The sequence below is a fragment of the Cotesia typhae genome, unplaced genomic scaffold (assembly GCF_013202065.1).
Source record: "Cotesia typhae breed Kobodo isofemale line unplaced genomic scaffold, CoteBio_Ctyphae scaffold_152, whole genome shotgun sequence".
Classification (NCBI taxonomy): Eukaryota; Metazoa; Arthropoda; class Insecta; order Hymenoptera; family Braconidae; genus Cotesia; species Cotesia typhae.
The window spans coordinates 3,151,491-3,163,721 of record NW_027423776.1 but is presented as its reverse complement, the minus strand read 5'-3'; the positions used below and the strand labels follow the sequence as shown (position 1 = coordinate 3,163,721).

General features: G+C 26.1%; 2 protein-coding genes across 2 annotated transcripts; one reads left to right on the top strand and one right to left on the bottom strand.

The window, feature by feature from the left end:
• The first annotated feature begins 353 nt into the window (after positions 1 to 353).
• Shv (DnaJ heat shock protein family member shriveled) lies at positions 354 to 3,104 on the top strand. The gene is made up of 5 exons (XM_074256811.1): positions 354 to 655; positions 815 to 1,199; positions 1,836 to 2,104; positions 2,180 to 2,466; positions 2,549 to 3,104. The coding sequence occupies exons 1-5, from the start codon at positions 585 to 587 to the stop codon at positions 2,611 to 2,613; spliced, it is 1,077 nt and encodes a 358-aa protein (XP_074112912.1). The 5' UTR covers positions 354 to 584; the 3' UTR covers positions 2,614 to 3,104.
• Positions 3,105 to 4,144: 1,040 nt separating this feature from the next.
• Positions 4,145 to 11,890, bottom strand: LOC141536345 (uncharacterized). Its single transcript, XM_074256810.1, is given in 8 exon segments — positions 4,145 to 7,191; positions 7,194 to 7,550; positions 7,553 to 7,800; positions 7,802 to 7,945; positions 9,116 to 9,422; positions 9,504 to 9,732; positions 9,809 to 9,924; positions 10,008 to 11,890. Coding segments are annotated over 6 exon segments (2,076 nt in total). The 5' UTR covers positions 9,691 to 9,732; positions 9,809 to 9,924; positions 10,008 to 11,890; the 3' UTR covers positions 4,145 to 6,358.
• Between the last annotated feature and the right edge of the window lie 341 nt (positions 11,891 to 12,231).

Below are 12,231 nucleotides of genomic sequence, written 5' to 3'. Positions count from 1 at the left end.
GAATTCAAACGTGGCAATAACTCTGAAGGTAATTTTTTGATTTAAAATTTTATAAAATCAAGTTTATGACATTTTAAATGAAAATGAAGTTAGCCGACATTTCAAAATTTTTAGAAATTTTTTATTGAAAAAATTTCAATTAAATAATTAAAAAAAAAATTTCACCTGCAAAAAACTTGAAAAACGTCTGCTAACTTCAGTGTCATCATTTTAATTATTTCATTTGAAATTGCAACAGTCAATTTATCTCACATATAAGTCTGAGACTAAAATAGCGAGGAAAATTGTAAATGTCTTTAATTGGAAAATTGATTTGAAAAAAATTTTTTAATTTTAGGCTTTAAAGCCTCATTCAATTTGAAATCTCATGTGTAATTAACTGCAGTTGGAAAGTCAGAATTTGACAGAAACTACAAAGTTAATTTATCGAAGAAAAACTGCAAGTGTTTACGTCATCTACAAAATACATGACACCGTGGTGTAAAATTTATCATACAATGTGTAATGAGTTGGGCCAATGAACGTCAACCACGATCTAGCGGTCGGCTGGCTGTCAGTGTGAGAAGTCTGTAAACTTCCAAAAAATGGCTGCATTTCGCATTTTCCAATTATTATTTATAAATTTAATATTATATACAGCCGTAATAGCAGCCGGGTAAGTTTTATTTAAATAAATAGTTAATTACACAATTTAAAAATAATTAATTCGAATTTTAAACTGCCTGGTAAAGGGTCATATTTTTAATTACAAATTATTAACTTTCAATAATAAATTTTATTTACAAAATTAATGATAATTTTTTTTAATTAATAGGAGGGATTTTTATGCTATTCTCGGTGTTTCAAAAAGTGCTAATACAAATGCCGTTAAAAAAGCGTATAGGACATTAGCAAAACAATTACATCCTGACAAGAACAAGGATGATCCTGATGCATCTCAGAAGTTTCAGGATCTGGGTGCTGCCTATGAAGTGCTCTCAGATCCAGAAAAACGAGAAATGTATGACAGATGTGGTGAAGAGTGCTTGAAAAAAGATGGTATGATGAACAACAATGATCCTTTCGCAAGTTTTTTCGGAGATTTCGGGTTTCACTTTGGTGGTGAATCTCAACAAGAACGTGAAGCATCACGAGGTAATAATATTATGATGGATCTTAGTGTAACACTGGAAGAATTGTACAGTGGTAATTTTGTTGAGGTAATTATTTTATTATATTTAATTAATTAGTCATTTTTTTTTAATTACATGGAAAAAAGTAAACTGTAATAAATAACAGTCGATTTGTAGTAAGTAATGATCAAGTGCTAAAAATTATCTACTCAAATCAAGAAAATGAAATTCTTTAAAATTATTTACTTGATTCAAATAAATTTTTTTTTCTGTGTATTTATTGAAACGGCAATTTTTACTGTTTGAAACTGTAATTTTTTAAGATGAAAAAGTCGTTATTTACTACAGTGACAGCTACTAATCACTTACTTTCGATATTAAATTATAAATTGTGGCTTTTAAATTTTCTACACTAAGTTCTGTAATATTTATATTTTTGCCACCCCGAGGTCCGCTTTACTGTTTGAAACTATAAAAATTCACAGTAATCCGTGTGAATTTTACAGTTTACTTTTGTCCGTGTAGTCTTAATTCACGGTTATTTATTAAATTTTCAATCGCAAGGAGTTTAATTTTTGTGATTAAAATTTTCTAAAAACAAAAAATTAACATAATTTTTTTTTATAAAAAACAATTGTGTGATTTAATTTTAATTTTTGAAGAGAATTTATGGCTAAAAATTAGTGAATACTCTTGATAAAAAATAAAAATTTTTAATTACAGATCACAAGAAATAAATTAGTTATAAAACCAGCAAAAGGAACCCGAAAATGTAATTGTAGGCAAGAATTAGTGACACGTAACTTGGGAAGTGGTAGATTCCAAATGACACAACAAACAGTGTGTTCTGAATGTCCAAATGTTAAATTAGTGAATGAAGAAAGATTATTGGAGGTAGAAGTTGAGCCTGGTATGGTTGACGGTCAAGAAATAAAATTCTTTGCCGAGGGTGAGCCACATACTGACGGTGACGCTGGAGATTTAATCTTGAAGTAATTTTATCAATAATATCTAACTACTTCTAACAAAAATTATCATTATTAATAAAATAAATTTGTTTTTTACAGAATAAGAACGCAGCCTCATAGAATATTTGAGAGAATTGGCGATGATCTCTACACTAACATCACAATATCATTGCAGGATGCATTGATAGGATTTAAATTAGACTTAACTCATTTAGATGGACATAAGGTAACCATATTACGAGAGAAAGCAACTAAACCTGGTGCTAAAATTCGTAAAAAGGGTGAAGGAATGCCTAATTACGAGAATAATAATCTCTATGGTACACTATACATTACTGTTGACGTTGCATTCCCAGAAAAAGATTTTACTGTCCAAGAGAAAGAAGGTAAAATGACTTATTTATTAATTAATTAGTAATTGTTCGTGCTGAATAATTATTGACATCTTTCTAATTTTTTTATTTATAGCAATCAAAGAACTTCTGCAACAGAGCTCTGTAAATCGAATTTACAATGGTATACGTGGATCATAAACTCTTATTACTATAGACTGAAATTAATTAAATGGCTTTTACTAAATCAACAAAATCCAGATTCGAAAAAAAAAATTATAAAGTAAAACATGAGAACATTAATGATGTCCAAGACCACATGATTTGAATTTGGATCACTCAATCGAGTTTATACTCCATTCTCTGTTTTATAAACTCCATTAATCGACAATTAGATAATATTTTTGAAGTTAAAATTATTTAAATATAATTATATTACATTTAAACTTAATTTATTTATCATAAATATTATGAATGATACAAAACTTTATTCATAGGATCATTGATAATTAAATCATTTTTTATGTATAAAATTTGTAATTAATATACGGGAATAGAAGTTAAACAGTAAGATTTACAATGTGATTAAGGTCATTGAAAATTAATTTGGAAACTGTAAATATACTTAGTAACTAAATTCGTAAATCATGAATGAGTGACTAATTTTTAATAAACTATTGAATGAGATCAAATGTGATTTAAGTTTTTTTAATAAAACAAATTCAGTTCTTTTACAGTCTTAAAATTATGACTAAATTTTTCAAAAATGTACATAATTTTTAGCAATTGAGCAGTTGAGCAATTACGTCCATCAAGGTATGATTAAAAACCAACTATTGAAAATCACTTCATTACTCATATTTTCGAAATACAAGAAATCTACTAGTGTCTAATAAAAATGGGCGTATCAAGCTAGCAGCGGCAAGACCCATCTTAGACGGATATTATTATTGATTTCTCGGAATCTAAATAAGCAACAATATTCTAAACCGAGCAACTAATTAGCAACAAATTTTGTTGCTTGAATAACAAGTCAATGCATAATGGATGAGTCCATGCTAGCTTGATAGACCTCATAAAAGTCGTACGGAGTGGTCAAACTGCAAGTGTTATGCTCTAAATTCTTAAACGCTAATGGGAATTTCTTTTTCCACCGCTAAAGCAAATTGATAATTAAAAAGAAGATTATTTTCACATCCGTTTTGTTGATTACTATCATTGTTGAGTGATTCCTGATTGTTTAAATAATTAATAGTATCACTATATGAGTCATCTACAAAATGTAAGTAATTAAATAAATCATGTGTTAAATTTTTCTCCCAAAAAGTGTAAAATAACAATCTTTATTTAACGCTCTAGTAACTTTTTTTGAATAATGTAAGAAATTGTCAAATATTTTACGCTTGTTTGGTACATGTAGTGAAATTTAATTTCTGAACACCGTCAATTTCTGTAGCTTCCAGGCATGAAAATAATAGTCTACATGTTGATTGCGAAATTTTAGATTAAAATTGTTGAATATTGAATTGTTCAAAACATCTTCGATGAATATTGTACGATAATTTTTCCACAAAAACAGAAAATCAGCAAGTATCTTATTAATATCATTACGATAGCTAATTCAAATTGCTTCATGCGATGAAAATCCATTCGTGACATCGAATACAATCCAAGAATTAAAAATTTTAACTGTTTCTATCATTATTAAATTCATTTTCGTTTTCTTTTTCAGAAATACATCTTTCTTCCACTGACAGATTTATGGGCACAAAAAAATAATAATTTTTATATACTTGAGTCTTTTTTTTAAACACACAATTTTTACTTCTGCTTTAATATTAAGTGAATTAACGAAGTTATGAAATATTGACTCAAATTTGAAACCTAAAATGTTGACTTAATAATTTAAAATATGCGAAAGAATATTGTAGAATACTTACATTATAGAAGAATTCATATTTTGTTTTGATAAAGCTCGCTAGACATTTGGTCTTGATTATTATTCAAACTCACTTTATAGTAATTAAGTATGGGTGTTAAAACTACAAAAATTAACAAAATTCTGAATAAATACTTATGCATCCTGAAATCAATTTTACATTTGAATTTTTTTTTTTCTTCAGATAATTCATCACGAAATATTTTAATCAAGTTCGTGCTTTATTATTATGGTTCCCGGTAAAAACTAGTACAGAAAATAATGTTATCCAAAGCAAATAAATGCAAGTTTATTTTATTTCCTTACTTAAATTTAACTCCTAAACAAAGAAAAATTTTAGAAAAAACTTACTGCTACTCGATAGATTATTTAATTATCTATTTTCTAGCAGAACGTTTTTTACGAAATTTTCATTTGCTTAAAAAAAAATTAATGAATCTGCAATAGATTTGCTGTTGCGAGTGCGACAAAAATAGTACACGATTTTTATGAGTCCAAGAAGAGAAAAAGATGGGAACCGTTCTTAAGTTTACTTGTTAAAATTTTGAGATCAATTTTTTTTTGTAATCTAATGATAAAATTCAATAATTTAAATGATAAATTGGTAACTAAAGCTAATAATTGATAAAATTTATCAATAAGTTTCTTTAATTTTGTATAACAGTGTATATACTGTTCACAGTTAAGAATAGAACTAAATAGAAGATCCTTTATAGTAGAGTTGAAGCACGTTTTCAATTATTTTTAATCCATCACAAGTCTATGATACTCCTGAAAATAACAATTGTGAGTTGGCAATTAAAATGACTATTACTTTTACATATATTCTTATAAATTATTAACTAAATATTTTTTATTGAAAGTCAACATTTACAGTAGAAAAAATTTTTTTAGTATGACTTTTTTTACAATTAAATATTTTTAGAAAATTAAAAATAATAAAACAGAGTACTTAACAATTGTTGGCGTCATATCGTCATGCTACTGATAAAAATTTTAATAATTTTAACTGAGATATTTTAAAAACTAACAATAAAAAAATTGATTTTATCTTAATTTTAAAGAAAATTCAACTGTGGGAATAGCACCAATTAAAGTCGATCAAGTTTATAGAAAATATTGCTATCTGTAGTAGATTATAATATTTTAAATATTTTTAAGTAAGTGATTCGAATTGATTATCACAATAATTATCAAATAAATTTAATAGTTCTCTTGACACCATACTATTACATTGTGTCTTTTATTTTTTTAATTTAACCAATTATGAACACACATTAAAAAATTTGTGTCAACACGTCAAAAAATTTTTATGTTAAATATTTAACACTTTCTTGTGTTAGTTTAATATTTTTTTTTGTTAATTTAAAAGGTCTTCCATGACCTTGAGCTTAAAGAAAACTTGATTCCCGGCTTCACTGATGACGATTCAAATCATTAAAATATATATTTCTTTTGATTGTAAAATACTGATTATATTTTCCTAAATTTTCGGTTTGTTTTTAAATTTGTGTTAGCAAAATCTCAATATTGTTACAATACCTATCTAGAGACGTTTATACTCTTACATGTACTTTATATTTTTATATTTTTGCCATTCGGCCATTGCCTTGGCATACAAATTAAATAAATAAAATAAAAAAAAATAAATAAAACAACAAATGTTAAATCTACACGTAAAAGTGTTAAATATTTAACATAAAAATTTTTAACACAAAATTTTTTGACGCAATGACGCAAAATTTTTTACTGTGTATGATTGAATAAAAATGAATATTAATAGCGTTGAAAATAATAGATTGTTAAGTAATTTCACAAATTAATGAAAAAATAAATAAACTTGGCGTCAATATAAATAATTGAATCAAATTGAATATCATACAAACATTAAAAAATAAATTTTTACAAACGATTCAATAAGTATCATCATAGTAACGATACTATAAAATATATGCATATATCTTGTATGCGTTAAATTTGGATCATGTATAAAGTTAATTGAATTTCTTAACCGCAGTAACAGTATAACCGCATGGTAAAATCATCAACACAAGAACTTTGTTTACCATATGAATTCAGTCTACCAATAGAACCTACTATTGTACTATTACCCGTATTATCATGTCTCACTGTTGCCTCAAATATTGCGTTGCTCGGTATGGTTTTAATAGCAATTGTATAATCAATCCATGGTACCGATCTCTCTTCATCTTTGTCTTTTTCTTCACCATGAGCACTCCATACTTTAGCATCAATAACTTTACTTAACTTCAACAATGAGCACTGTGGATACTTCTTAACCATTGTATTCAATTCATTGATTATGAAATCAGTAGCATTCTTAACAGCAGAATCATCGTGTGAGATATTAGTACTCTTATGACACATACACCAATGTCCAGGTATTCCCGCCGTTGAGCAATTACGTTCATCAGGTATTGTTAAAAACCAACTTATACCACGTGGAAATGATGAATTATTTTTATCATTCGACATGTTTTTAATACGGCTCAGAATAACTTCATCGGTTAGATTTTCGGGGTACAAAAAATCTACTAGTGTTTCATGAAAATCGTACGGAGTAGTTAAACTGACAGTATTTAGTTGTAAATTATTTACTGCTAACGGGAATTGTTTCTTCCACCATTCTGGAAGACTAATAAACATTAGAGGAAGACTACCTTCAATTCTTCCTTGATAAGTCTGTCGAAATTCACCCCATCGCATTCCATGATCACTCATTACGATAAGTGCCGTATTATTAAGGAAACCTTGATTATTTAGATAACTAATTGATTCGCTGTAAGGAAGATCACCCAATTGCGGGTAGTTAAAAAATCATGAGTTAAACTAGCTTCCCAAAAGAATGCAAAATAACGATCACCATTGAATTCTTTAACTACTTTTTTAGTGTAGTTCAATAAATTATCAAATGTTTTGCGTGTACCAACACATAAATCCGCATTAAGTTTGTGCGTATTGCCTATATCGGATTCTGCTGCTACACAATACGGTCGGAAGTAATAATCTGTTGGTTGATTTCGGAATCCTGGTTTAAGATAATTAAATGTTGTCATTGCACATGCATCTTCGGCAAATATCGTCCGATATCCTGACTTACTGAAGTTTTTCCATATCAATGGACATTTATCAAATGGTAATTTTGAATTGTTCCAACAATTTGATCGAAACTCTTTTCTGACAATCCACTTAAAACTGATACAAGATTTGGATAAGTATTATCCCCAATTTTGTTATAACCCATCATTTCAATGGCACCCATGGACTTGAGAGTTTCGATAGTTTTCGGCATCATACGGTGAAAATTCATTCGTGATACTGAATCTAATCCAAGAATTAAAATGCTTAGATGATTTTCATCGTTGTTATCATCTTTTTCCATTTTGTGTCTTGTTCTTTCTTCTTTTCGTTTTTTTTTCGACAGCATGGCATCTTTCTTCAACAATAGGTTTTCGTGGCACAAAGAAATGATAGTCACGATATATTTGTTTGATATTTTTAAAACATTCAACTTTTATGAATTCTGCTGTTATAGTTGTTGAGCTATTAAATTTGTGACACGATGGATCATATCTATAATAAAATAAAATTAATAGAATGTATTTTAAATGAATTAAAATTTTTACTGCAATACATTGAAAAGGATCTGCTCCATATAAAACAATAAATTCGAATTATTTACTAAATAGTGCTTATAATATCATAGACAGAAAAAAAAAAAAATTTGCTTGAATCAAGTAAATAACTTTGAAGAACTTTATCTTCTTGATTTGAATAGAAAAATTCTTAAACTAAGAAATTTTTCTGGGCTTAAGTAAATTTTACTAGATTCAAGAATTTTTGGTCTTGATTCAAAACAATGAAACTCTTCAAAATTATTTTCTTGGTTCAAGAATTTTTATCTTGTTTCAAGCTAAACTTTTTTTTCAGTGTACAAGAAAATATTTGTTACTGCCTCTACAATATTCTTTACAAAAATAGAAAATAAGAAAAGACATCAAAATCCCACATTTTTAAGCCGAAAGGTTTAAACGTAAAACTCAATAAAATAAAAAATTCTTTAGAAGCTACAAGCAACCTACTTCTGAGGCTTGATAAATATCTGCACAGAGAAAAAAATTTCGTTCTGATTTATGAGGTCATTGAGATTATCATAAATCTAAATTTCATAAAAATTTTAACACAGAATTTCTTCATTGATTTGTTTAGTACAAGTCAATAATTAAGTGTCTTTATATTTTTCAAGGTCTGTCAAAAAATATCAATTAGATTGTTTCATTCATTAATCCGAAAATTTTTTGATTTGTTTCATTCGATTTAAGAAATCATTTATATTTTAAAAAAAGGTGATTGATAAGTTTTTTTTATTTTTTTAATTATAAATCAAAATTTTATATAAAAAAAAAAATACTTTCTTTTTAGAGAACTCTATTTCCTACTAAATTATTTTAGTCCGTTTTGAAGAACAAAAAAAAAATTTTTTTTTTTTAATAAAAGCTTTTTATAAGACATTTATCGAGTTCTTAAACATCAAATAGTGTGAAAGAATATTTTCACTGATTATATGCAATTAATGTTTTATCTAAACAATTTAATATCGTTACAATTCTAAAACAATTAATAAGGTTTATTATAACGTCAATCTATTATAAATACTTAAGATTGTTTTAATAGATCCAGGCTTACGTTTTCAATGTATTTATTATTTACACTACTTGTTTTTAATTAATAAACAATACTTACTTTACAAAATTATCTTGATTTTTTTTACGTTCGAAAATCCGCCAACAACAATCTGCGGTTTCTGTTTCATTATAATACTGATTGTGAGCATCTGGGTTTATAAATATAGCCGTATCATTAGATTCAACAAGAGGTAATTGATTTCCAAATTCACATTCCAACGAATTCTCTGTTTCCATAAAATGTTTCGCAAATTCGTTGAATGGATCGAGCTCTGCTATTTGACATCCTTGTTTATGAACAATAAATCCCAATACTGTATTTGTTACTAAACTAATTTTTCGTTGTTCTCTTTCTATAAAATTATCTAAAAAAAAAAAAAAAGTTTTTGTTAAATATTTTCAAATTAATAATGAAGTAAAAAATATCATATTTTTTCAAACTTTACCTTGTATCGAAACATTAGCAAAATGATCGATGCTACTATTAAATTGATTAGTAATAAAATTATTTATTATTATTAACGAAGCGATCAAGAAACCTAATATACCCAAGTACCAGGTCCTGACTTTTAGGCCAACATTGCATTTAAAGTTTTTTTCATGTTGAATATTCATATAACGTTGCTGTGACATGTTTCTTTCAAAAGTCACATATTATCCTCGACCTGACACTATCTGACACAAAACAGAAAATATATTAATCTTTATCCTTATCATTTATTCTTTGAATTTTATGTATATTATTTTTTACCTATTCGTTGATGATGATTTCTTGCACATTTTTTCAAGTACTTTTGACAATTTTATATTATTTATTATCCACTTGCATGTGATAAAAATATTGTACATTTTATTTGTACTTTACTTCTACAATTTTAAAAAATACAAAAATTTAAATTATTTTAGGTAAATTTTATAAATTTAAAAATAAAAATTAGTAAAAATCTTACCATAGTATTTATTAAAATAAATTTTATATTGCGATTATGTATAAGCACTTGCAATTAAACATATTAACTGTAATTTAATTAACGAATAAAAATATGACATGTAAGATAAATAAATTTTTCAGTAAAATTTATTGCTTAAATAATTAACGTTGCTCAGGAACAATTATTTCAAACACTGGTTACTTTATAATTATAATATTTAAAAATAATAAGTTTTGTAAGTATTTTACTTCAGAACACAATTTTTCTTCAGGCCGTTTTAATTTTTCATCGTATTCAAACAAAAATTTTTTACACACCATTTTTTAACATCTTCATGTAACAATGTTTTTTAACAAACTAATTAGATTTTATAAAAGAACTTAATCTAGACAATACGATGCACAAGATATGCAGTTTATATGCATCTAAGGCCAAAGTTATCAGTAATGAAAATTAAAATAAAAAAATTTTTCACTATTGTAAATGTTGTCAATTTACGAGCTAAGAGTATCTAATTCGTCGGACGAAGTTTCGTCGACGAATTCGACGGTGGTCGATATACAGGAGAATATATTTGCGCGCGCGCCGATGTTTGATTGCATTTGATATTCCATTTATTTAAACATCGCTTCTAACGACGATAGACTGATGTTATTATGTTACGGTTTTCGTTGTTGTTCAATCAATGTGAGTTAATTAAAATGAAAAGAGTACATATATATAGATTATGTACAGCAATATTTTATCAAATCAGTACAATTCGTTTTAGTGATGTTTATAATTATTTTACTATATTATTCACAAATCATCAATACACTGAGAAAAAATAAAAATAAAAATTCAGACAAGAATTTCTTGTCTCAAGAATTTGTTAAAGTTAACAGTTTAACATATTAATTATTTGAAAGAAGATTATAAATATCTGTTTTTATTTAAAGTTAAGACGTGATTTAAATAAAAATTATTTTAATCAATTCAATTGATTCTTTAGACAAAAAAGTACGGTCCCGGAAATTTTCAAGGAAATATCGCGTTACTAATGCCAAAAGAGCGCATCTCAACATTCACGTCTTTTTGGCTCTGCGGAGCCAAAAAGGCGTTTAAAAATAATTTTTTTTACTCCAGCTGACCTAAAAATGTTTATGACATTAAAGTTAGCTGTCACTTGACAAATTTTTATTTTTTTTAACAAATAAATTTGCTCCAAAAAATTATTTTAAAAAAATTACATTTCTAGTTTTTTAAAATTTCTAAATTTCAAATTTTTTTATTAGTTTTTTTTTGCCGTAATTTATTTGTTACAAAAATTCTTAAAATTATCAACTAACAGCTAAGTTAATTTTCATAAATGTTTATAACATTTAGATCTGTACGAGAAGTGAATAAGAAAATTTTTTTTGTATACGCCCTTTTGGCTTTAAGACAAAAAAATTCTAAAACCAAAAAGCCGTATCTTTTTTTTTAAATTATAATTAATTATTAGCCTTAAAAAAATAAAAAGAAAAGTTATAACACTAGTAAAAAATAATGACTCTCCTACTCATTTTATTTGAATTGAATATGTATGTGATTAAAGAAGAAACTAAAATATCAATTTAGCTAGGCAGTACTTCGATGCCGTCTCCATTATCATTATCTTTTGCTTCTGAAAGTAAAAAATAATAAATATATATTGCTTGTATATCTAAACTTTGAAAAAATACTTTAATCTGATATGATTTTGTAATTTGTTCAATTTAACATAATTCATTAGACTTTATCAATGGAGACATAATTATTTTGGATCAATAGAAATAAAAATTTTGGAATTGAGGCAAATACATTTTCTTCAAATAGAATGTTATTGTTATTTTGTTTTTTTTTTAAATTCAAATCCATATTCTTTTTTAATAAAATAAGTTGAAAAGTCATTACTTTTATCGGCGTTATAACTTTTTTTTTTTTTTAAGGCTAATAATTAATTACGATTAAAAAAAAATGATACGCCCTTTTGGCTTAAAATTTTTTTGTCTTAGAGCCATAAGTAACGCGATATATTCATGTATCAAGAACATCAATTCTTAATAAAAGTATTATTTTTTAATTAGGGTAAAAGTACGTACTTATTAAATTATTATGATAGAAAATAATTTCAATTTGTAAAAAATCCATAATTATTAAAAAATATGAAAATGGAAAGAGAGTATAATTATTCGACAAATTTTTTTTTTATATTAGGAATTTTATAATATCATGTTTAAAA

Coding starts and splice junctions, on each gene's coding strand:
- Shv (XM_074256811.1), top strand. CDS start 585: ATGGCTGCATTTCGCATTTTCCAATTATTATTTATAAATTTAATATTA. Junction 1,200..1,835: donor ACAGTGGTAATTTTGTTGAG/GTAATTATTTTA, acceptor TTTTAATTACAG/ATCACAAGAAATAAATTAGT. Junction 2,105..2,179: donor GCTGGAGATTTAATCTTGAA/GTAATTTTATCA, acceptor TGTTTTTTACAG/AATAAGAACGCAGCCTCATA.